General features: G+C 39.1%; 1 protein-coding gene across 3 annotated transcripts; it reads left to right on the top strand.

Moving 5' to 3' along the window:
* Nucleotides 1–287: 287 nt before the first annotated feature.
* On the top strand, nucleotides 288–26,036 carry TXNDC11 (thioredoxin domain containing 11). 3 transcript variants are annotated; one of them, XM_084216791.1, is made up of 13 exons: nucleotides 288–511; nucleotides 4,600–4,674; nucleotides 4,959–5,175; nucleotides 5,902–5,999; nucleotides 7,868–7,997; nucleotides 14,621–14,714; nucleotides 15,569–15,681; nucleotides 16,615–16,815; nucleotides 17,247–18,030; nucleotides 20,296–20,441; nucleotides 21,119–21,228; nucleotides 22,651–22,731; nucleotides 25,403–26,036. In XM_084216791.1, the coding sequence occupies exons 1-13, from the start codon at nucleotides 366–368 to the stop codon at nucleotides 26,028–26,030; spliced, it is 2,823 nt and encodes a 940-aa protein (XP_084072917.1). In that variant the 5' UTR covers nucleotides 288–365; the 3' UTR covers nucleotides 26,031–26,036. The 3 variants fall into 3 exon arrangements, with proteins under 3 accessions (XP_084072917.1, XP_084072918.1, XP_084072919.1); XM_084216792.1 differs by lacking the exon at nucleotides 4,600–4,674; XM_084216793.1 differs by lacking the exons at nucleotides 288–511; nucleotides 4,600–4,674; nucleotides 7,868–7,997 and having other exon boundaries at nucleotides 5,043–5,175.
* The last annotated feature ends 1,712 nt before the right edge of the window (nucleotides 26,037–27,748 follow it).

A 27,748-nucleotide genomic window follows, 5' to 3' on the forward strand; every position in this document is an offset into this window, starting at 1 on the left:
CTGTTGGGGAATAGCTGCCGGGGGGGCTCGGGGATTATCCACCGGCTGATCGGGGCCAGGGGACTGGTAACGGTGCCGATGCCGAGCGCAGAAGGCGAGCACGGCAATCGCCGTCCCGTTCCTCCCGCTGCCGAGCGCAGGAGGTGATCACAGCGCTCCCCGTCCCGCTTTTCCCGGTGCCGCGGGCAGGACCTGGAGCGCCGGGCGGGCTGTGCGCCTGCTCGGGCGGGCGGACGTGGCGGCGGCGGGTTGGCGGGCGGAGCGGCCGCCCCGCCCGGCCCGGGGCGCCTCACGGGCGGGCGGTGGGAGACGTGTGCGAGCGGGAGCGGCCCGGGGCCCGCGGCCCTGCCCCCCTCGGCCGGGCCATGTCGGTGTGCAGCGGCCCCGGCGACGCGGCGGCCCCGCGACTGCGGCCCCGCGCTGCCCTGATGGCGCGGCGGCCCGAGCTGCTGTGCGGCGCGGCCATCGTGCTGGGCTGCGCCTTCCTCATCGCCCTCAAAGTCACCTGCAGGTATCGGCGGGAGAGCGGGCGGACCGGGGCTCGGTCAGGGGGGAGCGGCTGCCGGTCCGCCGCCGTTCCCAGAGACGGTGCTGCTCCAGGGCCTGGGGCAGAGCCGCCGGCAGGGCCTGGAGGGCCGGGGTCGCCCGGCGGCGCCGTGTACCCGCTACGGCCGGGCCGCGTCGGGCGCGGGCATCCCCGGGCTGGGGGACGGATCCTCCTCCCGGGCCCCACCACATGCGGTCCTCAGGGCAACCGCGTCCGGTCGCGTGTCGGGGGGACGCCGTGTCTCCCTCAGCGGGATGGCAGCGGGGCGGGCAGGGGTGATAAGAACGTGGTTGGGGAGGGAACGGAGTGTTTTGGGAGACTTCTGCCCTACCGTGGGTGTCGTGCTGTGGCGGCTGATTCGCGGGGGCACCCGCTTGTGAGGACGGTATCAGGATATGCAGGGCGGTGTCTGAGGGTGAACCGGGCTCTACTCGGTGAGGTTCAGGAATGTGACAGGAGGCAACGGGTAGGAATTGATGGCCAGGAAATTCCACCTGAACATGAAGAAGAACTTCTTCCGTTAGTGACCGGGCACTGGGACAGATTGTACAGTGAGGCTGTGGAGTCTCCCTCTCTGGAGATATTCCAATTATTTGGACATAATCCTCTGCCATGTGCTCTGGAATGACCCTGCCTGAGCGGGGAGGTGGAACCAAAGGACCTAGTGTGGTCTCTTCCAACCTGACCCGTTCTGTAGCCCTGTGACAGGCACGATGTTGAGATGGAGCTGCTTTTGCTCATCTCCGGAGGTATCTGGGACCTCGCGCTGCCGCTGAACGGCCGAGGGGGCTCTGGGCTGCAGCCCTGCCCTCAGCATCGGCGGGGCCAAATGAGTCTGCCCTGGCTCATGTGTGGATGTCATCACCTCCCTTTGCCTGCACCTGCTTCGGACACAAAGGTGTTTCGTGGTTTCCCTCCCAGTCTGGTGGTGTTCCTCTTGGGAGCTGGAACTTCCTTCTTTGCAAAGGGCTCTCCAGTTCCTGTTTGCCCGGAGCTGGTGTACGTGGAGCCAGGAGATGTTTGTACTGGAGGGGCGGGGAGCAGCAGCAATGAACGGTGGGCACAGGCTGCTCGGTTCTGGAGCCTAAAGCAGGGTCTAAATCTTCTGCATGGGTTTTAGGTCAAGGTGACTGTTACGTGCTCCAGGTCATACTATATTAAGAACATCTACTGCACTTGGGGTTTGATTTTGAGATTTAGGAGAAGGCTATGAGGTACTGATTACGTCCCTGTTCCCCAGCATCTGTTCCACAAAACACTTGATTCACAGGTAATGCATCTGAAAAATGCCAAGGCTTTCTTTGCTTACCTGTCCACAAAGGGTGTGTTACTTGAGTCAGAGTGAATTTTAAGACTGTGAATGAGTGCCTCAGAGTAGCTGTGCCTCCATTCCAGGAGACTGTATTTCACAGTGACCAGATAATGTGGATGAAATTGTAAAGCTCTTGCCATATTTTAGAATGTGTGGTGAAGGATTTCTGAATATAATCACCTCCCTGGTGTTGCATTACTAAGAAAATAATACTTTTTTTGTACTTAAAATGTTGCTTCCTGCTCTCCTGTATTCAAAACCTGCATTTTTATTTCATTTTACTGCTAGCTGTGTTTGAAAGCTCACAGATGGAATGTGATTGGAATGTGGTTATCACTACCCTGTAATCTAGAAGTTTGGTTAAAGAGGTTCAGCTTTTCAGGTTGTGGTTAAAATAGACTAATATCAGTTAGGTACTCCCTGTTTGGTTGCTGTCAGAAATATAGAAAATTAAGGTGTAAAAATTCCTTGTGAAGTTTGGAGCATGGTTAATTGCACATGTTAACTATAAATACAGGACATAGTTTCTCACTACATGTCAGTATGATTTACTAGCAACACGCAGCGCCAGGGCATAGGTACTACCACTGTTCTTACAATATATAACTTATGATATCAATGGATAAAAAGTACAGAAAGGGAAAAATGCCTGTACTGCAAGGCATTCTACTAGTGGGATTTGATGAATTGCAAGTTTAGAGTGACTCAAGGAATAGCCAGATGAGACCTGACCTAGCATGGGTGGTATGGGAAGCCTGTGGTCTAGAACCTGAATTATTTCTGGCACTATGCAAATGTCTTTAAAACAACCCCACTCTCAGGTTTGTGCAAAGGGGCTGCTGGTCCTGTTGGCACTTGCATATGCTTCCCTGTATTACCAGGGTGTTCTCATAGAAAGTTTAAGTTTTTGTAGGCTCTGGCAGCAGCTAAATAACACAATCAGTGTTTTAATAAAGAGTTTGTGCTTATTACGTTTGTGTAATTGTTTCTTTTGTTATCCTCAGTTTATATGTGTGTAAATTTTAGGGATTTTCTTAGGGAAATTAGTCAAGGTATTCTATTATATGTTTGTTTGGTATTGCAGAGGAAGACACTACTTAGCAAATCTCCTTAAGCAGCTGTTAGCTATTGATTTATTATATTTTGGTTTTTAATAGTTACTGGAGTTTTTGTCATATTTGAAGGCAGTCATGTGGTTTCTGACTCATGTCACAGGACTTCTGCTGATGTGTTCGACCCATTCTTAAAATTTGGAGCCAATTCATTATCTAATTTTGAAGTCTCGTGCTGTAATTCTTGAACCAACCATCCTCTTTCTGTTTTATTCAGTAGAGGAAGCAGAGGTTTTAAACATATTGACGTTGTCTGTTTTCATTAAACTAGATGGAGAGGAGAAGTTCTAGTTGCTGTCTCTCAAGAGGCATTGTGCTTTCAGCAGCTGATCAGCCTGTGTGTGCCAGAGCTCACACTGGAGCTGTGTCCTGTCCAGCTGGCAGGCGGAAATCATGGCAAGAAGCTGCAGTTTGGATAAGCATGGGGTGCAGGAATGGCAGGGAACCTCTTGGTTATGAGGTGACTGAAGAACTTGAGGGTTGGGAAGGAGGTGCTGAGATGGTGGCTGGGGGAGAAGGGAAGGAACACAGGTAGAAATCCATAGAAGAAAGGAGATTTTTGATAATCTGTGTGAAAACATAATGTTGTGACTGGATGAATTAATGAATTTTAAACAGGAGGAACCATTTAAGATTTTCAAAATTCTGATTTTGAAGATTTAATTTTGAGGCAATTTTATATACAAATTAAGAATTTTTATAACTTGTGGTATATACTGAGAGCAATTCTAAAATGTTAAAGCTTAAGTGAGTAGCCCAGAAATGAGAGACAAGCTACAATACAGTTTTTTGCTGTATTATAAAGACAAAAGTACTTCTTAAAAACTAGATAGATTGTAAAGTTTGAAAGTGTGGCAGAGTTTTTAGGAGGTTGCTTAATATATGAGTTTGACTGGCAGAGTTTTTAGGAGGTTGCTTAATATATGAGTCTGACAGTGCTCAATAATTTTATCACAATTAATAAAATTATAACCTGACAAGGATCAAATATCAGATAAGATTTTTGTATTAGCTTTTGATTGCAAGAAAGTAAAAGAAATGCACACAAAGTAAAGAAATGCACAGTCTTTCCTAGAACTTCCAGTCCTGTTATGAACCATGGCAAAATTGAGCATGAGAGTGTTGTCCAGTTTTCAGTCTGGCTTACTGTAGTGTAAATATAGCTAGGGAAAAATTTTATAATAAAGACCATATAAAAAGGGAGTATGATAATTCAGTTGCATTTCAGGCAGATTATACCATGGCAACTTCTGAACATCTGGGAAGTCCCAAATTCTGGATTGTTTGATTGCTGATTGGATAGAAAGGGTTTCCTGAGTTTGGTTTATTTCTTCGTATTACTTACTGGCCAAGCTGATTTCTCTTAAAAAAACTTAATCTGTCATAATCTGTTTAAATTTAGACTGTTTGTTGATACTGTTCTTACATTGATGTGCCCTGAGCTGTTTGCAGTCCCTGCTCTGATCAGTAAAATAAACTAGTGCACATTTATATATCTTTTCCTAATACGGTCCAAAACAAAGGAAGTATAGAATACTGTAAAACAAAGCGTAAAGCAGGATAATAGGCTCTGTTTATATAAACAACACATCACAAAACTTTATGACCAGTATCTCTTTTCTTATCAGGCTGCTGTTACCTAAAGTACAGGTGTTAAAAGAGGATGAGGCCAGGGAAGAAATCAAAAGAAATCACTCTTCCTGGTAATTTTATGCTCTCTACAGCAACCAGCCATTAGAGTGTGAGCTAACATACCCATAAGCACAGTGCATGGTAACAGAGTGTGACTTTCTAAAGCTTGTGAAGGGTGATCTTTAGATTTCTATAGTATTTCATGAAACTAACTCAGATAACATAAATTGTAGTCATTCTGCATCAATTTTGTCATTGTGTGACTTTTGCTAAGAATAAAACTTAGGGCTTTGGGCTCAGTTTTTTAACTGCTGCTGTACAGTCTCAATAACCACTCCTATTTTTCTTCCTGCAGCCGAGCAAAAGATGTAACAATGCCAGCGAAGCTTCCAGTGAATTTTTTCTCCACGAGATCTCCAGTGATTGATCTTTTCCGGGGGCAGTTGGACTACGCAGATCAGCTCCGTCAGGACTCAGAAATTGTGCTGTATTTCTTCTACGCGCCGTGGTGCGGGCAGTCCATTGCAGCAAGAGAAGAAATAGAACATGTGGCCAGCAGATTGTCAGACCAGGTAACTCCAGAGAAAATACCAATCTTAAACATGACCTGGTAGCTTTTCAGTGTCCAAGCTGATGCTGCTTTCTGTCTTCTCATGAGAAACAGTAGGACTTGAATGCTCACATTTTAGGGAAACTCAGCAGTCACTTTAAATTTAATTTAGCATACAGAGTGGTAGAATAAATGGAGGCAGCCTGTGGTTCCTGCTCAGTTGTCTGTTATTTCTGCTTTTAAATGGGGAAGCCTACAACTTTCTTGTTGTAAAAGTGTTTTCAGATTTATTCACCTGCCTTCAGACAGAAATTTCATGGAATTTGCTTCCAATTCTGGGATCCCTGGAGACACTGGTAATCATATAAATATTGTAACCATAGCAGTGCTTTCAAACAGTTGAGTGCCTGTGAATACTTCACAGGTACAGCTGTCCTAAACCTCCACTTGTTGAGCTCCACTCTGCAGAAAAAGTAGTTAATGGGGGTTATCATTAAATTTATAAATTTGAAGGATTTAGATTAAGAGGCATAAAAGCTAAAAAGAAAAGTGACCAAAAGGATTGCTGTTGCAAAATGACAAAAAGATTTAAAAAAAATTCTGTCTGTGACAGATATGGAATACTGAGTTGAAAAGATCCTGAAAATATCAGATGAAATGGGTTGGAAAAAGTACATCAAGTACATCGTGGATAAAGTAGGTCACAGTAATGTACTTTGTTAGCTCTGAATTTTTACGTGCTTTGCAGGTGCTGTTTGTGGCTGTAAATTGCTGGTGGAACCAGGGGAAATGCAGGAAGCAGAAGCATTTCTTTTATTTTCCTGTGATACACTTGTACCATCAGAGGTAAGCTTTCATATGTAGAGTCTAGGTTTTTTATTGTTCTTTTGGGAAACAGAGGTATCATATAAAGTGCTGCATTTTGAAAATGTTACATTTCTGGCTTCAGTAAATAGTTTTTGGGTAGATTCTAGGTGAGCTCATCCTGTATGCTGCTAAAGTGCCAGGTAGGGCTGTAACTGTCAGTTAAATGACACACTGGGCAATTCTTCATCCTTATGGAAATTTTGGGTTGCCTGTGTATCTCCTGGAACTTCTGCCTCCAATGAAAAGAATTCACAGTTACATATTAATTTCAGATGTCTCCTTGCTCTCTGGATGGACCATAACAACTGGTCCTAATTTATGACAGCATTAAAGAATGTACCTAAGGGTTGTTGAAGTTAGTGGAATTTAAGTGCGTATTTAAATTGCACTACATAGTGAAGACCTTGTTCTAATTTTGAACTTTGCACTCACTTTTTTATTCCCCTGAAGCTAAGATATCATTGTATAAGATTTTATATACCCTCACTTTTATTTTTTAGTATTTGTATGTATCATCTGGTTTTTTCTCTGTGTGGAGTAGAAGGTAAGGAAACACACTGTTTCTAACACTACATAAAAGTGTTTATCCCTTGTATTTTACTTTTTATTTTACTAGTCTTGAACTGCAGCTCTCTTTCATTACAGAGGCTGATTTTGTTTTTTGGGGGGAATTTATGCATTGAGGAGGAACAGTCCTGGTCTTTGTTAACTGAACATGTAATAGACACTGGCATAATTCAAGCTGTAATAGAAGAACCCTGCAATCCCACTTGGATGTACTTTGACTGAAACTTACTTGACCTTGAAGTTACAACGCAGTAGATGGGTGCACTTGGTATCATCAGTAACCTTAAACAGAGTTGTAACAAGATGAGGTGTAAATCCCTATTGGTACTTCATAAAATTCTGAAGGGCAGCGCACCCCTCATGCCTCAGGTACTAAACCTCACATGTGGTGCCCTGGGCATGTGACATGCTGAGCAGTGAGTATTGCAGTGAAGGCAGAGGTTTGTAATAAACTGATGCAGGATGTAGAATGATCTAGTGGGCTCTAGGAAACCATTTTGAAGCACCTCAATACCGGTATCTCAGTGTGAGTTGGGTATTTTCCAGTGTATCTGTATATACAAGCTATATTAAAAATGCATCACATTAAATTCTTCAGTGGATATGGACTAATTCTTTATGCTCTTCGTGCTTGATTTCATGTGGGACAATAATGCTGTGTCCAATCCATTTATAATTAGGAGGAGAACCTCTGGAATTCACAGCTGCAAGCTCCAGCCCACCTTATGTTTTAGCACTAACGTTGTGAGCTGTTTGATCATATGGCTGGGGAGGAAACTGGAACTTTGCTGAGTCTGTTCATCAGCAGTGCAACTGAATTTGTCCCTGCATTACTGATTGCTGCTCATAAAAGCTTGTGTAAAAATATTGCACCTTTTCAGACTGATACTGTTACTGATACTGTTTGAAACACTGAAAAAACAAGGGAAAATGGTGAGGATTTTCAGATCAGTATTTTTAAGTCTTGTGTGTTTACTTCAGAAGAAGTGGAAAGATATGTATATGGTCATGTAATTTATATCTGAGTTTTACCAAGTTCTTTAATGGGACTTAGAAGTGGTCTCCAAGTTCACCAACGCTCTGCCCCTTCCACAGATACTCTGGCGCTTCCCTCTGGTAACACAACTCCCTCATCACTTACAAAAGCTATTGGTAAAACACAGAGAGCAATTCCCTAGAGGCTGAGCATGCTGTCTATATAACTCCTATCTGCCACCCCCAGGAGGGACTCTCTACTGTTAATTTAAGTCTTAATGTTCTATTATTTTTTTTGGTACTAGTTTTGGACCAATTGAATACAAAGGCCCTATGAGTGCTGTATATATTGAAAAGTTTGTTCGCCGGGTGATGACACCACTACTCTACATCTCGTCTCGATCAAAATTACTAGATTTCCTCTCAAATTATGAGGTACTTGTCTCTCTTCTCTAGCTTTACCACTGTGGTTCAGAAAGAGTTTGACTTGTTTAAGGATTAAATTTGATCTGCTCCAAAGTACTAGTTTATTTTCAGGATCCTGAAATCAGTGCCCTATAAATTTGTTAAAATCATTAAAATATGAAATGATAAATTCATAATGTTGATTCCCTGTATAGTTACTATTATGATTTAGTGATGCTCTTAGTTTACATTACTTTAGTAGGTAGAGACAACAGTCAAAGTTGTTATCTCACCAAACTGTTAGGTACAAACAAGAAAGAGGGGAGAAATCTTTTTACAAAAATCTTGCAGTCTAAGCTGGGACAGCATTTGAGAAATTTATAATCATTACTTTAATTTTTAAAGAATAGTAAGCTTTTCTAGTAGAATAGGTCTTTTAATTGAGAACAAATATGAAACCAGTTGAAGCAAGGGCTCCTAATCACTTTGTATGTGGTAACTTGATGATTTTAATCCACTGGTATATGTTGTTTTATTCATTTTTGTCTCTTGTGTTCAGGGGTGACAAGATTGGTAGCAATACTGGTGGAATAATAACTTCCAGTCAGACAAAATATGCTTACAATAGAGCCCGCCATTTAAAATCCCTTTATAACTGTTGATTCTTGCAGTGCACAGTGCAGAAGTACCATAATCTTACTAAAAGCCCAAGCTGTGAGAGCAGTGTGGGAAACCTGATCAACAAATCAGTGCTGTGGCAGTGGGCACAGCACAGGAGGGACCCTCTAGTGTTTAGGACTGGAGCAGATCCTGTGTGAGTGATGCACACTGCAGTGCCTGCTTCTGCTGCAGGGTGGAGCATGAGCTATGCTGTTCAGTGGCAGCTGCCACGGTGTAGGAGACACACACTGGGAGTTCCCCTGGGTAGGTGCTGTGCTGTTCATGCCAGGAGCTACTACTGGGTTTGGTTTTCCAGTGTTTTGAGCGGGGGCTGTGAGTGTTGTGGCCTGTCTCTGGTGCTGGTACTTTATGTGATCACAAGGAATTCTGTTGTCCTTCCATTGCTTCAGTTTTTCTATTCTAAAATTCTAAAACATTTCTTTGCCTCTTACAGAGATTTGAAGAAAGCCATGCTTGGTTTTTGGTTTGTGTTATTTCTTGGTGGATTGCAGAAGGTTACCAATGAGCATATTGTCATTAAGCTTAAATTTGCTTTACAGTTAGAGGTGCACTTCCACTGAAAAAAACACTAAAATAAAAGACAAATTTAGGAGTAACAAAGATATTTTTAAATACTGCTTAGCAGTTGAACAGATATTTTTGTTTCTCCATTCAGACTTTCCCCCCTTCCTGTGCTTGAAATTCTGTGGCTCTACGTGCTGAGTTGCTATTTATGTTCAGCATTTGTTGGTTCTTTTTTTTTTTTGAAATGGCCCAAGAGCAGAAGCTGTTTCTGTTCATTTTTCCCCACAGTCATTCCTGCCTGAAGTTCTGTCCCAGACCATGGGTCATGGTGCTCAATGTCTTTCTTGCCTCTGTAAAGTTATGCAGGAGGGGAAGGAGGGGATACAAAAGTAACAAATACAGATAAGATGAAAGAAACATAATTGTTTATAAAGATGGATGCAGAGAAAACCATAGACACAAGGGAAAAGTTAGTTTTAAACTGAAAATAAAACAGGTTGTTTAATCACTTCTGTCAGAAATGTGAACGTTTTACAATGTTTTCCCTGTGAGTTTAGAAATTGATGCCTTTTGTAGGAGGAACAATCCAGGGGTTAGTCCTGTGTTTAAGTGAGAAAGTTTGGGGAATAGAGTAGATTATGGGCAATTGGGACATGTATGGCACAAACTAGCTGCTATTTTGAGACCCTTGGCTAGTGTCTTCCTTTGACTTTTGATCTTCTCTGTTTAAAAAATACTAATTTTTAGTAGAAGGGAAAGGACAGAAGACTATCAAGGATTGCTATTGGGCACTTTGGCAACTCTCTGCCGGTGGATTGTGTTTTTGTGATTTCACTGAAAAGCTAATTAATTTCAAGCTTAAAATAATTTGCAAGATTTGTCATCCCCACTATCTAATTTTCAGTCTTGTGTTCTGATAGTAAAAGAGTTCTGCATACTAGAAGAGATACTGATGAACAGAATCCAGTTAAATGTAAGAACCGGTGGTGTTTGTTACTTGGTCCTCGGTTCGTTCCTCGACCCCATCACGACTGTCGTGACATGCCAGTTGCTCTCACTAGAGGGCGCTCAATCCCCACGAAAAAAAACCCTGGTTAAGGACTCGAAAGTTGAGGTCCTGCATTCTCTGATACTATTTAAGGTTGGTTTCTCGGGGGTTGTGGAATGATATTAGTGTAAAACTAGAAATGGATAAGAATTAATTTTTGAGAGCAAGGAAAATGTGCCATTTGGAAGGCAGTTCAAATCTTGTAATGTTAAGGAAGACCTAAGTTAAGTGAGCAGAAAGATGTGCGGTTTCTGCCATAACTCAAGGTACCTGTGAGTACCTGTAATCAAATGTCTTTTGTTTTCTTAACTGCAGAGATGTAACAGTTTCATTTTAATCCAAACTGGCATGTCTCATTCCTCAATGGACTGCCCCAGCTGCTAGAAATGGCCTCAGCCTCCTGAGGCACAGAGGAAGAAACAGGAAGCCGTCGTAGTTAGACAAAAAGCTTCACTCATTAATGAATATTAAATGTGCTCAGGGAATTTTCTGGCTTCAGGAGCAGTAGGAGAGGAGTTGGTCTCTCTGGATGGTGGCTGCTGCATCCCTTAACATGATGTCAGCTTTCTGCTTTGCTCTCTTTGTGTAGAAATGCTTCCTGAGCATCTGCAGCTGGGTAGATCTGAGACAGACAGACATTCAGATGGCTTTTATATGGTGCCTATGTTAGATAATGGTGTAAAAATTTGCTTTCAGGTCTGGGTACACAATGAATTTAACATCATTGGAAAAGGATGTTAAATGTAAATTTAATCTCGTATCAGTCAACATTTTCTTTGCATTTCTACAGTACAGATATAGTGGTATGTAATACTGGTTCTTCTGTTCCCCAGAGAAGACACATTCCTTTCCTCTTGCTGTTGGCTTTCCCATGTTCACAGATAAAATGAGGCAGGAATTGCCTGCCTGCACAAGTCTGAGAGTCTGAAAAAAATCACCTTCCTTACTTCAATGCAATATAGCCAAAACATTTTTTTAAAATTACAAATTGGGGTAGAAGTAACTGGAGTATCAAAAACATTTGTGCAGTTGTAAACTAATCAGTAGCTGGGGTTTTTTTCATATCTTCTGTTCCCATTATTTCACTTTTTTTGGCCTTTAAATTTCAGAGCTTTTTCCTCACAGTCATTTACTGCTGCCTTTCTAAAACTCTTCAAGTCAGTTGTAGTTTCAGTGACTCCCATCAACCATTGCAAGTGTTGTTACTCACCTTTTTCTCCCTTTTCTAAAGTGCTTATGGAAATATTGAACTACTTGAGTATCAGTACACATCCTGGCTGGTATCTTTGGCTGCTGCAAAACATTAATTTCTAAGTGCTTTTTGTCGTTCCTACTTTCCTAATCTGGAAAAGGGCCTTCCATGTTATTTCTTATCATCTTAGTTTCTTCAAGAGTGGCTTCTTCTAGACTTCAGGGAATTACAGCATGCTGCATAGAGCCATCTAAATGCTTGCTTATTCCTTCCAAAAGTCGTGATAGGTTTGAGGCATGGTTCAGTAATAACACTACTAGCTTTTCTCCAGAAGAAATTACTCATCTGAAAATCTCTGTCCATTTTTAAAGTTTCCATGAACTTGCTGTTTGGTAATTGTCGAGATGCTTGGTAAGTCTGTTACTTGATTAATTGCATCCCATATGAATTTCCATTCCTGTGGTGTAGGGACCAAGCAAGAAATAGGCTTCACTACAGTTAATGATTTTGTATTTCCATATATGAGTTTCATTAGGAGATAGCACTAAGAACTCTTCACTAATGGACATCCTCAGGTTTGCTCCAAAGCTCTTCCTAAAGACCCTTGGTTTGAGACAGGGACAGAAAATTGTTTCCTGGAAAAAAAGTTCCAGCAAGCTCCACTCTAGCAATGCCCATGCTCCTAATGCTCCCAAGCATCCCTGTGTCACATGCCAGTGTTTATTCCTCTGACTTCAGACTGCACCAGGTTCGGGTGATTACTCCTAAGTGCTCACATGAAGGTAGATACCCGGACCTGCACACTGATGGGAGCAGCTGCTCATCAGTAACAGTTTGGATGTAGATGTCCTCCTGAACTGTTTGCTAGCAGCTGTTCCTGAGTTTTGGAGGGTTTTACATGAAAGAAGGTGGGAGTTATTGCTGTACAGCTCTTCTTGGCCTACTTTTATTCCAAACCAAGAACTTCTTGTTCACATTAAGATACCTCTTCTGTGAGACTCGAACCTCACTTGTACAGAGCAAGAATTGTTGTTAGTTGCAATACCTGGAAGCGTTCAGTTTTGTTAAAAATTTCATTCTTACAGACAAGAAAACTTTCTTGGTACTTCAGAAGAAATACAGTAATTTAGTCCCTTGACTCCTGTGTATAATTGCACCCTGTAACAGGACAAAAACTTTAACTGGTCTGGGATGATGATTAACAGGACATTATTTAACCAGATTACTGATTAATCATAGAGCATTAGTAAATGCTAGAATATATAGTGGTGTACAGTAGCATACATTCTCTAACTACAATTTTTTTTAATTGAAAAACCATTTACAAAATTTATCTTTTGGGAAATATTATTCACAATCTGGAAATCTTAAGCTTCTGGTAGTGTAAAGCAGAACTTGCACTCTCAATCAGAATGTTACCTTTTAAATAACATTATAAATACTTCTGCATCTGACTTCTGGCTTCTTGCCACATTTTACTGTCACTTCTGACTCTCCTTTCATTCACTGTTTGGTGTCCTAAATTCACTTGGTGCAGGATTAATATTCAAAAATGGTCCTAGGGAATGGGAAGCTAAAATTTTGATTATCTTATCTGTCTCCTTATTTTTGTTCATTTGAATGCTTTCAAAGTCTTTTAGAAAGGATGGTTTCTTTTTAGTGTCTTAGTTTGGAACTAAGAGAAAAAGTTGATCACTAATTACTAACCAGTGTGTTATTTAAAAACGAGCACTGAGTCCTATTATTTTGCTGTCATTTTTTTGCTACTATTTTATTTCTGTTTTTATTTTCTTCTTGGTAATTATTGTTGCAGAAATTTCCCTGATTGCTTGTAATTCATTTTTGTTATTGATAATTTTTTTGGGGCACCTCACAAAGAATCTTTATGAACAAGGGGTTTATGCTTAGCATTCATCCATGAAAGAGGATTCCTGCCTAAAAAGAGAAGTCATGAGCTGGAATGGGCAATGTTGTTATTGGTGAACATCTTCAAGATTGCTAATTGTACTGAATTAGATCAGCGTGTTAGGCTGATATGAATAACTGAATTCGTATTAATAATAACAGGTAAATGTATGTTCATGTTTTAAAAAGAAATTAAACATTTTATATGTAGAGCTAAAAAAAAAAAAAAAAAAAAAAAGGCAGCCTCTGAGGTACCAAATGAAAATCCTCATGTAAGGATGTATTTGCCACACAAATGGGTGCCAGGTGAGTCTGGAATCTTCTGTTCCACAGCAGTCCCTGGAGTGCTCTTGCTTTGTGTGTCAAATGCCTTCTGTATGCACTGGTGGAAATGAGGAACAAATAACACCAAATAACCAAATGCCATCACTTACTCTGTCCTGAAGGTTTATTAAGCCCATTTGAGTGATGAGTCAAAAATATAAATAATAGTAATTTTTAATGGATTATATTGCTAAAAATTTAAAACCAAAGCTTAACTGAAACATTGGAATGAAAATATCTAGAGTGTGTATCTCCTTTTTCCAAGCCAGCTTCTCCCAGATTCTCTCCTGAGTTTAATAGGAAGTCATTCACCTGGAAAAATCAGTAGGCTTGTTCTGGGATGAGTCTTTTAAATTTGGAATTGTCTGTCTGGCAATTTGAAGAGCTTTATGGATATGCAGATGGGATATGGAGTTCTCAAGATTTTTGTGCAGTTGTTCTCTCACTGACTCTTTAAGATATACTGGAAGGATTTACAGTGACTGTAGCTTAAAGATGGGATAATCACTTACCTTAGCAGGTCAAGTATTGACACACTGAATGTGTGAATTCATTTGTAAATACTAATTATGTGCAACATAAACAATTAAAATGTTACTGCTTAAGCCCTTTATACTCTGAAAAATTGTATTAGATATTCCAATTCTAAAAAAAAAATCTTTATAATGCTTATACTTCTTACCTTGATGCTGGAACTGGTTCAAAATATAGTTGCAAAGAAAATAGTAATTGTTTTTGGTGAATTTGAACATGGGAAACACACCATTAGAAACAGCATCCATAAAGCCCCTCTCTCTTACATAAGCTTTTGAATGACAGCTTCATTCTTTGAATGAGAACTGATTTCCATTCAGTCTTTTAATATTAAAATTTTTGTTGCAGCAGAAAGTGACTGCTCTTCAGTAAACATTGTTGTCTTTTAAGTCTGTTGTATTTAGTGTAGTCCCATATATTTATACTTGAAAATGGCTTAAATAACTCAAATTCTTATTGTTTCAGCCTGGAGTTGTGGGATTTTTTGAGTTCAATGCTTCACCTCAACCACCTGGTTATTTAACATTCTTCACATCAGCATTACATTCATTAAAGAAAGGTAAAAGCTCCATTTTCATAATTTGAAATGTGAATGAGTTATATATAAGTACTTCAGGAGTTTTTTGCAATATTTTGTAACTTAGGAATTCCTTCTGAGTGTTTCTTGCTGTTGATCTAACTGTGGGACTGTCTCATTACAGTTGAGGATTGCTTACATAAAAAGCTCACGATGTGATCAGCCTGGTTTACAGCAGAATAGAGTTCCCTCAAACCCCCACACGTAGCTGCAGCCCATCCAGGGCCGTAATCAGACTGGCACTTGTTTAAAGTGATCCTGGAGCCTTAGTCCTGTGCAGTGTCAGAGGCACTGGGATGGACTGGACTGTGTCAGGCCTTGGAAACTGAATTCAGTGATGGGTGGAGTTACAGAGCTGCTGCAAGGCAGCCTGAGAAGGCCTTTCTCCCCCTCTTATTTTGCACTGATAATCTAAAATACAAACTCTCTTGATTGTGTTTAAACATGCAAATTTTGTGATGATTATTACCTCATTTTTGGGTCATGAATTTGGGATAGACCCTTCTTAAAGTTTAAAATTAACATGTTTTTTGAATTTTCCTCTTGTCAGCAAAGGAAGGAGAGTCATACTTATTTTTTCTTATTTCTACTTATTCACTCTTATTTTTTACTATGCCACTGATGTGATAAAGAGCCTGTTCTATATTTTGTTCTGTGATTTTCACATTTTTACGTGGTATTAGTTCTTTGCAACATAAAGATAAGCAGTCTGTCTTTATGTGTACATACCTATAAGTGTAGAATATATATTTATGTGTGTTCTGGTTTGAGGGTGGTGGTCCAGGGGAGTTCAGTGTGTGTAATTGTTTTCAAAGATTGCAAACATGCCCTTTCAGATTACCTTGGGACAATCCGCTTTGGAGTGGTCACGGATAAACGTGTGGCAGAGGAGATCTCCCTGGTGCACTCTGGCAGTGTGTATTTGCACAGACATGCCAACACATCTCTTGTGAGTATTGCTGTGTCCTCTAGGGACTCTGATGTGGTGAAGGCATGCTCAGGGATCAGAATTAGAAAACTACTTGAATGAGGATATTGACAAAGATTTTGTGGAGGGATAGTAGGAATGGTGAAAACTTCCATTTTGGCTTAAAGGTATAACATGGCACTGAAAATTAAATTAAATTAATTTATAATAACTTTTAATCCATGTGCCCTGCATTTGAAAAGTTAAGGCTGAAAATAGTAACTTTCAGATTTACTATTTGGCATAGAGACACTACCTACCCACACTGGCACCAGGAGTGTAAAACAGGTATTGTGATGTGCATTTTATTCAGTTGAGACTACGGAAAACAGGGGTTTGGATGAAATAGCATAAAATATATAAAAATTACTTTTTTGTGCTAATTACTTAAGATAAACTTGCCTGAATATATTAAAATTGATCCTAGAACCTGTGAGCACCTTTTATTATATATTTCTTTCCTTGCATTCAGGAATGAGAAATACCAGTTTTAAATGCAGCCTTGATGTTTGAGTCTTAAAAGCCTAATTTTAAATGAGTTAATATGGTAACTGAATAGTGGGAAGAACATTCTAACTTGACATAAGTTAACATATATGATGATACCAGCTTAAAGCTCTTTCACTTAAAAAGAAAATTTGTACTATTGAAGAAAACTCAAGATTATAAAGATGTAGTAAAAGAAAGAGGAGCTTCCATGGTAGAATCCTTTTTGCTTGTGGATGTTACTATAATCTGATGAGCATTTGGAGAGCTTTCCCAAAGGGAAAGCTTGTATGAAATGCTGACGTTTGCTGACAGTTATTGCATTTAGAAAGGAAGTTCTAATCACTACAGTAACAACTCATACTGTACTGAAGAACTGCATTTGTTACTAAATCAAGTGAGGACAAAACTGTTTTTTCCCACTCCAAGATCTATCCAAAAGACATCATGAACTTCACTGCTGAGAACATTTGCAAGTGGGCTCTGGAAAATCGGGAGATGCTCATACGCTGGCTGAGACCACATGGTGGGAAAAGCCTTCTTCTAAACAATGAGCTGAAGAAAGGACCAGCACTTCTCATATTTATACCTTATAATCCCCTAGCAGAAATTCATCCTCTTTTAGATGAAGTAAGTGAAATCTTTTTTTTTGTTTTTTTGAAGTAAAAAAAAAAAAAATTAAGGAAATTGAGGAACCTTTACTCAGTAATGCTTTGTGTAGTGGGGTTTAGCCATAACATGTAGTGTTATTGCACTGTAGTGAATAATGTTCACAGAGGACCTTGCAATCAGTGTGGTGGACTGAATAATATTTTAAATTGACTCCCTTGTTCTATATATTCAATGTTTATATGCTGAAATATCTGAAAAATTAACTTTGTTGTCAAGTCAGAGCCCCCTGTAATATTTTGAAAGAACAAAGATTAGTCAGCTTACTGTTTCTGAAATTCCATTTTTAATTGCATATAATGTGTTAAACCTACAAGAGATAACTGCATTTGGGTGAACTATGTACAGGTAAATCTTGACTTTTTTTCTCTCTCTTTTACTCCTTCCTATAGATTACCAAAGTGGCCTTGGAATACCACAAGTGTAATAAAAGCCAGGCAGCTGAGGCAGACCTTCAGCATGCAGGAGACTCAGATTCACCAGCGTTTGATTCCTCTGTCACAGATGCACAGCTGAAGTTCTCCGAAACGTTTCCCATAGCCAAGTACCCGTGCTGTAACACAGTGGTGCTTCCACAGTGGCACTCCATCTCCAGAACTCACAACGTCTGTGAGCTCTGTGTTAACCAGACTCTTGGTGTCAAACCAAATAAAGTCCATGTGCCACACTGTAACTTTTTAGAGATAGAAGCAGCTTTGGACTCTTTCTACCTCCAGGAACATACTTTTTTTCAAGTAATATCAAATACCATAGAATGCAGCAATTTCTTAAGTTTCTATAGTCCCTTTAGCTATTACACTGCATGTTGCAGGACAGTAAACAGGCATTTTTTAAGTTTCATTAGTTCTGAGAAGACCATCTTTCAGACCCCCAAAGTATCATTTTCTTCCCATGGGAAGAAAGATAACACTCAATTTTCTGTTCCTCACATTGAGGATAGAAATTGTTTTATTCCTGACTTTAATATTAGTAGCACGAACATTACTGGTCTGAGCTGCAGGACCAACAAAACCTTGAATCTCTATCTACTGGATTCAAATCTCTTTTGGATATATGCAGAGAGACTAGGAGCATCCAGATCTACTCATCTTAAGGAATTTGCTGCCATTGTGGACCTGAAAGAGGAAGTGCACTATGTCCTGGACCAGAATCAGTCACTCGTTGGACCTACCCTGGGTACAGTATTCATTATACAAATGCTTGCATTCAGAAAATTGTGTTTCCAAGCAGGAATGGAAAACTTTATGCCATTTTAAAAGTGAGACTTCTTTGTGAAGTTAACATTGTGAATTGTAATTTATTCTATTCTATTTAGTAGTTAACCAAGCATTTATGATTTTGTTGGCTAGAAAAGAATCATATTCTAGGTGACACAAGAGCTAAGTTCCTTATACTATAAGTAATTTGCTTTATAAGAATTGAACCTGAATGTGTGATTCTTGACTGCATGCACTGGTGGAATTGGTAAAATCTAAATTAACTTGTGTGTGGAAAAAAATTTCTGTTCATCTAAAATACCTGATTACAGAAGATGTTTGTATATTAATGGCGTTTTTGGTGCTCTGAAGTGGTTGTGGCCAAATCTGCCAATTATTGTTATTTCCTGTCTGAATTGGAGGAGGGAAAAAAAAAACCAACCCAGAAAAACAAACAAAACAAAACAAAAGCCTGACAGAACAACTCAAGGATTGCAGTTCTGATTTATTTTCAAGTTTGTGAATAAGACAAAATATTCCTGACTGTGTGCATTTGCCTGTCATGCTGATGGGCAATACTGAGTTTCCTAATGTTGGCTACGTAAGTAAACATGGAAGAAAATTCAGCTATTAAAATAAATTGCACAAGAACATATATCACTATAATTCTTATAGCACCAATTACATTTCCTTTTTGCCATAAATCATAAGTACAAAAAAATGCACAACGTAGAATAAAGAGCCACGTTCTTATTAAGGATCACATGCAGCCCTCTATCTTGTCTATTCCAACCCCCAGGAAGACTCTGGAAAAACAAACAAAAGCCTCAGTTGCCATAAAAGGATACTGAGGAAATATTAAGATCAGAATGAGGACATAGAAATTTCCTTCCCCTTTGTGCTCCCAGTACTTTCTGTCTCAAACATTTTTTAGGTCACAGGATTTCCTGAGCGTGATGAGAGATTCTCTGCAGAGTAGGATTCAGTACATTGCTGTTCCATCATTTGGACATCCAGAAAACTTTTGCTTCTATGTATTTTATCAAAGAGTCTCTGATTTATGATTGGGTTTTGTGCTTTTCATTTTAATTTTAATTCCTTAAGATTTTAACTTAATATTTCATAATATCAAAACATATTGATGGGTGCTTAATACCCATGTCAGATCTCAGTCTTTATAGATGGTTTCTAGAAATTCAGGAATACATCTTTTGTTTTAATTAACCCCTTTCTTTCATTATTGTTTTATCATGCATAGATATTCCAAGTCTGGAGATCTGAAAAGAAAAAAAAAGCCTCTTTTGGCCTGGTGTGAGAATTAAATTATGTGCTGAATAGTATATAAGGAACTAAATGTACTGCTGATCACATTTCAGAGATAAACTTGATGATCTGGTATTTTGTATGTCTGTACAAAAGTGTCAGTTTTACTTGGGCCTCGTTTTTATGCTGGAAATACAAGGACAAAGTTGTTTCTATTTGATAAAACAATTATTTTTAATGTTTTTCATATTTTACCTTTTTTCCTTGATTATTAAATATGCTTATTTCTTAATGCACAGAATAATACTTCTCTATCCAAGTTGAAAAGAAGGATATTGCTGATACCTGCAGCAATTTTGAGAATGTAGCTCAGGCTCAGGGTACTGTAACTGAAGGTAATTGAGGGCTTTGGAGCTTATTTTAAATTTTTACCAGTGGCCAGCTACTTGCTAAATACCTTAAAATTAAGGAGAAGGTAGAAAAAAGAGGAAGGTCGTCACTGGTAGACAAAAGGGGATTGGTGATATTGGCATGGAAATAGCAGATATTTAAAGGTCAAAAGAAGAAAATTACAGAGAAAGTAATTAAAAATGGAAGAAAAAATGCAAATAAATGTGGAACTAAGTAGAGCCTTTCAATATATGTAGAAGTTAAAAAATTGAGAGATTACTATTTATGATTTAGCAGGTGTGTGATTAGGAGAATAGAACAATATTATTAGGCACATTGACACAAGATTAAAGTCCAGTGTGGCAACTGACAAGATTGCAATGAGCAAAATCAAAACAAGTGAAACTTTATCCTGTTTTCACATCAGTTGTGGTTACTCAAGAGTTGATACCAAACTGTCAGAAATTAATGACGTGAAACCAGATTTCAATCTGTATTTTCTCTGTAATTTCATCTGAATTCTAAAGCAAAAAGTGCCAAAATCACCTCTGCAAAACCGTAATAACTTTGGTGTGTATCAATTTCATTTCAGAGAACTTCATTAAAAATTTCAGTGTTCTCTACAGTCCCTTGAAAAGGCATCTGGTTGATGACCCTTCAGTCCATTTTCATGAAGAGCATGTGGTCACTGAAGTGACCACGAGCACCTTTCACCAGACCGTGTTCCTGAGTGCCAAGGTAACCCCTCGTCACTCAGCGGCTTTCTCACTGATCAGGGCACGGATTTTAAGGAGGGGGTGTTTAATATTGACATGCTTTTCTTACTTGTAACATAAAATACAGTGTTTTGTAAGAATTCTAAACCTTTCCAATTGCATGCCATGAAAACAGATGTCATTCTGAGTGCAGTTAAATTGCCTTGATTTTGTAAAATATGTGATAGTAAGGAAAATCCATTGTCATTCAAGTCTGCAGTGCATGTCTGCATCTCAGTTGTTTCCAGCAGCCCCAAGCCCTGCTTTGCCAGTTAGAGGCAGAAAGCAGAAGTCTGGGCATCATTTGTCCCCCCATATGAAGTGTACAGTCAGTGTTAGATATATAGGAATTTAAGATTGCAAAAGAATCTTGGGAAATGTAGTAAAAGTTTGGTGCATTTTCACTTAAAGGGAATGCTCCTAAACGAAATATCTTTTCATTCTGACTTTATGGAAAGAGAATTCCCCAATAATTTTTTGTGTGTTAACTCAGTAGTCAGAGAGCAGCAGTGAATAACTTAAAATAAAGTTCATTAATATTAGGAAAAAATTTGCTTTCACATTTCAAGAGTTCCCATGCTAGATGGTGTGAAAAGTAGTCCTCCTTTCTGCAGATTACCTCCAATAGATCATCAAACTCTTCTCCATTTCCTTTTTCAGAATGTCTTGCTGCTGTATTATGCACAGTGGTGTGGATTCTGTGCTTCACTTAATCACATTTTTATTCAACTTGCTCGGCTTTTGCCTCCTGACAGTTTCACTGTGGCAAGGTAAAAAGATTCTTTCATCTTTCCAGAATAATGTAAGATCATTGAGGTCATCAGCCTAGAAAGTAAATACTTTTTTTCTCTGTACAACTGTGCAATATAATATGAATGCCATCTGCTTCATTTCTCTTTGAATGCATTGTTTTGTTTTCCTTTGTATATATTTGGTGGTTTTCAATCTCACTATTTTATGTTCTAGTTATCCACTTTCATTAAAATTAATTTTTAAACTGTGCAATTAACCTTGAAACTTCTAATTTCAGGAAGTGAATCCATATCTTTGTGATGATTTGTAGCAAATAGTAATACGCTATTTGTGTGTGTATATTTGTTAGCAACACCATTTGCATCATGAATCTAAAATGGCAGCCTACATCCTATGATAAAGAAAATTAACTCTACCCCGGCCAAACCAATTTACAGAAATATGTTTTTATCTATATATGCATGTGTGTAATGTACATTTTTAATATACATGTTAAATACATATTTTATGTAAAAAACACATTGTTTTCTTTGGTGTTTCCAGGGTTATTTATATTTCAGTGCAACTGAAACATTCTTGTTGATGTATATGATAATAATGCCTAAATACCTAAAACATCTGCTCTGATTGCATCTTTATTTGATTCTGACTGAACTTACTCCAGGAGACAGTATGAGATATAGAGAAAAAATTAATCAATTAAAAATCCGGATTTTTATCCCCTGTTTGTAATTGTGGCTTTATTGCCACAGATGTGATGCTATTCCCAAGGCTACATCCATTCTCTTGCCTGACTTTGAAGTTCTCTCCTTTGCTCCATTATTTTCACAGCAGTATTACTGATGTGATTATCTGTTTTTTTCTATAATAATTTGTAACTAATAAGAAGTTTATTTGTGAAAAGAAGCCCTAAAATGCAGAAGAAAACAGTAAAAAACAGTTGAACCAAGTGTTCCTTTCTATTCGTAGCTTTAGGGGAAAAAGTGCCTTTAAGCACATGCTTGTCCTTGGAAGAAGCAAAATTATTTACTCCCAAAACTGCTCAAGGGGACAATATTAAGAGTGTACTTGAGGAACAAATTCAGGACTACAAATAACTTGTCTCACGTTTGGTGTGTCTATCTCAGAAGGAAGATGTGTACACAATGTGTGCACTGTGTGTACACAGTGAGCTACTGGGGTTTAATTGCTGGCTGAGAGCAGTTGCAGTACTGAACATCCTATTCTAGAGAAAACCCCGCACAGATATTTGTTAAACTGAGAGTCATCAGCTTGAATATTGGTAATTAATTCTGCTGACTCATATGCACAATGTACTTCTGGCAGAACACATTTAGACTTACTTTCACAGATACTTAGATTTCCTTCTTTGCAATCCTTAAAATGGCATTTTATTAGAAAATGCAGATTGTTCATCTGCCTGTTCTCTTTCCTCACAGAATTGATGTGACTCGAAATGACCTTCCCTGGGAATTTATGACAGACCGTCTCCCAACCATTTTATTTTTTCCTCATCAGAGGTAATGTAATTCTTGTCCCTGTGTTTTTTTTTAACTTCTGTTTGACTGAGCTGCAGTAATTATCTGGTATGTGGTACATGTCTTCATAGAGAAAGAAGCCAAAGAGTAATTCATTTCTATATATGCATTCTTTCCACATGCATATTCTAATGAAAAAAACCAGCAGGAAAACAACAAAATTGCACAACCAACACTCACAGATTTCCACCCTTCTCCCTCAAGGGCTCTTACCATCAGCAAATGGGAATTCAGTCTACTGGTACTGGGCAGCTACATACCACAAAATCTCTAATCTGTGCCTTAAATTTTGCCATTGATGTTTTAATCCAGTACAGAGTGAGTTTTGTTTATATCAGTTCTGAGCCACCCCAACTGCTTGGTTTCCTGTTTATTTTTTAGGTACTTATTTTGTCTCGGTCTCTGTAATGCTCTAGACAGTCTCTGGTGGGACAGACTGAGTACTTTTATTAAGGTTATTTTTGTCATGTTCCAGCTGGCTTTGTTAAGGTACCTTACCTCTAGTCATTGCTTTCACTCCTGCTTTTCCTCTCCAGTGTTTTTTATATTTTGCTCCATGTAGGTAATCAAGAAAATTAGGATCTGATAGTATTTGTAGTACGTGTAGGATTACTAGAGTAGTCACATACTCATTTTGGATATAAAGGTGCCTCATATTAGGGCTTTTTATGCAGCTTCTTATCCATTTGCCTTAGGAAACAATTTTTGCAAATTAACTCTCTTCTTAATTTCTTTCCACCACATGCTGTTAATATTTTGTTCTGCTATTGGTTTTAAATAGCCTTTTAGCTTCTTTGATACATGCTGTGGTTTTGATCAATAAAAATGGATGATGATGTAATAAAACATTACCACAATATAGTGAGTCAGTTTTGATTTAGCGTAGACTATTTTTTGCCTAAATTATGTCATGATTTTTTAATCTGGGATGGGAGCTGATAGTCAGCTGAGCAACTGCTGATGGTAATTAGAGGAGTAACTTGGTCCATCATCAGGAATCTGCAGGGGAAGAAAACTCATGGTGCTCACTCTGCCAGAAATAGCTTAATCTTGATGAGCAGGAGCCTCATCTGACTGAAGTTCTTGAATTATTGATAAAAGATGGTATCTGTCTTCTACCTGCTGTACAGCAAGTAGTGTTCAGTAAATGAAATGAAATGTTTTTATATCCCACATGTTTATGAGTTGGATTTTACAGAAGGCATTTTTGAGGGAAGTGTAATTAATTGGTAAGAAAGGAACTCCCCTGTTCCAGATGCACATTGTAACCAATTCAGGACATGATGTCACATCACACACAAGGGGACATAAGAGTTGTCCATGGTGTGTGTTGTACAAGAGCACCAGGAGGCTTTCTTGCTTTGCAATAATTTTTGTTTGGGATTATTCTCTGTCCTTTTTCTCACTTCTATAATTAGCCCATATCTGAATGTGCGCTACTTACCATTACTCTAGTCATGAATTTGACAGCCAGATGGAAGCAAACTAAGCTTTTCTTCCTTGTTTTGATGGCTGCCTCAGGAAAGAGAGAATACACTGCTGACTGGCAAAGCTGGAGCAGACCCAAAGTGATAAACTATTAGCTGGCTTCCAGTTGTACAGGGTGAGGTGGAAGTGGCTGTGCTGCAGGAGGAAGTGAAATTGTGTTATACTGCAACATGTTGAGTGAAAGGCTGAAGGTGGAACTGGTTCAGAAAGAGAAGAGCGAGTTCCAGTCTAGTCCTTAGAGGACAGTTAGCCTCATATGCGTGCACAGGTTCACAAAGGGCAGGAATTGTAACATCTGTCGGACTTGGATTGGAGCTCGTGTATTTTTAGTGGCTAATAGTTTGAAGAAATTTGGTACTTGATGTTCTTGGCCTCTCTTGTAACGGTTTATGCTGTTGTAGAAAGCAAGGAGGCTTACCAGCTCCATATGCTGGGCATAGTATTCACAGCTTTGGGGGCGGGGGGGGGGGAAACACCAACAGAAACCAACAGAAAAACCTTGTTTGGTTTGCTTCCTTCATCACCTATGACATAAAGACAAAGCAGTAAGAGGAACAAGTAAAGAGATTTATTTTTTGACAGGGCCTTACTTCTGACTAAAGTGACTTACTGTTTAAAAGCAAACTGCTTGCTCCCTTGCCATGGCTTTCAGGTGCTGGAATTCACTAAGCTACTGCTTCCAGGAAAACCAATTCAAAATAGTGATTTCCCATTGTGTAGCTTTATATATTTGCACTTAAATTCTAAATAATAATATGTAGACTTAAGAACATTTAAACATCATCCTTCAACTTACAAATACTAATGGCACTGTACTCCGATCATACAGTGATGTTTCCCTAGGTACTTGAAGCTCATAACCCATAATCGTGAATATTTCTTTTTTAAGAATGAAATCTGTCTTCTGAGATTTAACAGAACTTTTTCTTCAAATACCAGTACCATGCAGAGATGCTTAGAGCACTCAGATTGGAACCGGGGAAAAGTGAACATCAAAAGACAATCTGTGTGATCTATCTCTATTACATGAGTTTCTCTTAGCTGCTGTACTAACCATACTTGATAAAAAATAAGGTATCAAGTTGGAGTTAAACAGCAGATGCTTAGGTAAAACTATGTTTGACCTTCTGGAGTACTTTACTATTAACCTGTTATGTCCTTCTAGGAAAGAGCAAAGTGTGAAGTTCCCTGAAGACTTTTCAGTTAACCTTCCAAATCTCCTGAAATTTATTTTACATCATTCAAGTCTTTCTTCATCAGAGCCCTGTACCAAAGAATGCCTACATAAAGAATCAGTTCTACAGCAAGGACACATCTCACACTTGGAGAGAGAAATTCAGAAGTTAAGATCAGAAATCAGTGCCCTTCATCAGGCCCATGACCAGCTTGAAGCACAGCTTTCTGAAGCCAGGAGAGAGGAACAGAGACTACAGCAGCAAAAACACACACTGGAAAAGCAGCACAAGACTCTGCAGCTCCACAGTGAGCAATTACAGGCCACATATGACCAGAAGAATCAAGAATTGTTAGAAATGGCTGAAAAGCTTCAAGAATTAGCTGATGCATCAGAAAACCTCCTTAAAGAAAATGCTTTACTGAGAATTCTGGTGGCATCAAGAGGAGGAAAGCTACAGAGCAAAGATGAAATTGAAGAACCCCTTCAATCTGAGCAAACACTTTCTGAAGATAATGATATATCACTTTCAACAGCTACTGCTGCTTTAGAGGAAAAAAGGATTGATAGCATTGATTCCATAGAGACAGAGCACAGTAGTGGAAATAGGACAGAATAATTGCTTACACAAAGTCAAGTGATGCAGTATTGGGTAGGTATTTATGCAAATTTTATTGACATTCATTGTAAATAAAAGACTTCCCCCCACATGATCTAGAAAAAGAAAAATCAAATGGAATATTTTTGTATACTTGAACAACTTATTAGATACCGCCATCTTAAGAGAAGAGGAGAATGGAAAACACTTTCTGCACTTTACTATTGCACTAACTTGCAAACACCTATCCATTTAAATGAAAGATACTGGTTTGTAGGGGCAGCAGTGTGCAGCACCTCTGACTGAGGACCCCAGTTAGTTTTCACTGGCTTGGTTGTACAGCTGCTAGAAGGGAAATCAGACCTTTGATTTATACTTTTCCATAATTTCTGAAATTTGCCCTTCACACTGCATTCTCTTTGCTGAATTAAAATAGATACTTCATCTGTGTAATCAGTAAACTTGAATGGACAAAGGCATCTTGCTACAACTGTTCTGTTCTCAAACTTCAGCACTTTGTATCACTTTTGTATACTGGTATTCTGATTGTCTGGAAACCACAAGAGCCATGTGTGAACTGTTCTCTACTGAAAACTAGAGGAAGTCTTACTGAATTAATCCTTTTTTTCTTTGCTTTTAAGAGGTCTCACAGCTATTTAAGTGGACTGGTCTGACTATACATGCAGGTCTCTTGAGAGCAGTATTTTAAAAAGCATGTGTCAGGGAAGAACATTATCAGCTGTACCCCATATGTTGTACTCAAGAGGCAACAGCAGGAGCATTTTACTACTGACAGCATTTTTTTGCTTCAAATTACAGCTTTCAAAGCACTAACAAAGCAATTCAACATCTTAGTGTAGAAGAAGGGAACAACTTTTTGTCTAGGCTATTCTTGTCTTGCCTATAGTTAAAATTCTCAAGCAAGCTTGCTAGGCCTTAAGTTATTCCATATGTAAAAGTACAAGAAGCAGGCCTAATACTTCCTCTGGAGCTGAATTAAGGCTAGGCAATTAAGTGTTTAAAAACATCAGTATGCAAAGGAGGCCATGTATAAAGTAATAAAAAACAGGCCAGTGACCTCTAAGCATGTGTGCCTACACGAAGAATTTTAGAATACATGAGCTGCCATTGGCTGCTCAGTGTTGTTCCTTCTCCTCTCCCCAAACCTTTGCAGTCCAGAACTTCCCATTTAACACCTATTTACAGTTCCTGTAGCTGAACTCCAGCACAGAGCAGGAAATGTGTTATCTGGAAGGCCTTGGCCATTGCTAGCTAAAAACTTCTACAAACTGACCAGCAAATAACCCTTGCCCCTGTCAACAATAGAAAAGACTACTGTTGTAATACAGTTCCATCCAAAGTTATATACAAGATATATTAACTGAATTCTAGAGTTGTCTGGCTGTATGAATTACAAAATGCCTTTTTGCAACAGGCTGTTAACATACACCCTATGTACACAAACCAGGGTTCTAGGAACAATTTATACTAGTTGCACTTAAGCCAGTTTTGCTAAGTAACCACTTATGCAGTTTCAGCACACAGACCTATGGAAGACAGAAGCCCGCTCTACTGCCATTTCAAACACCTGGAAACCATCTGGACTTTCTCTGAGGGTTCACTATCCATCACAAGTTCCCAGGCTGGAACCCATCAAAATGGCAGTTTCCTAGCAGTAGCTACATAGAGAACTCAGTTCTAGCAGCCAAAAACTTAACCAACATAGCTGCAGCTAAAGC

This window comes from Fringilla coelebs (genome assembly GCF_963513975.1).
Source record: "Fringilla coelebs genome assembly, chromosome: 16".
Classification (NCBI taxonomy): Eukaryota; Metazoa; Chordata; class Aves; order Passeriformes; family Fringillidae; genus Fringilla; species Fringilla coelebs.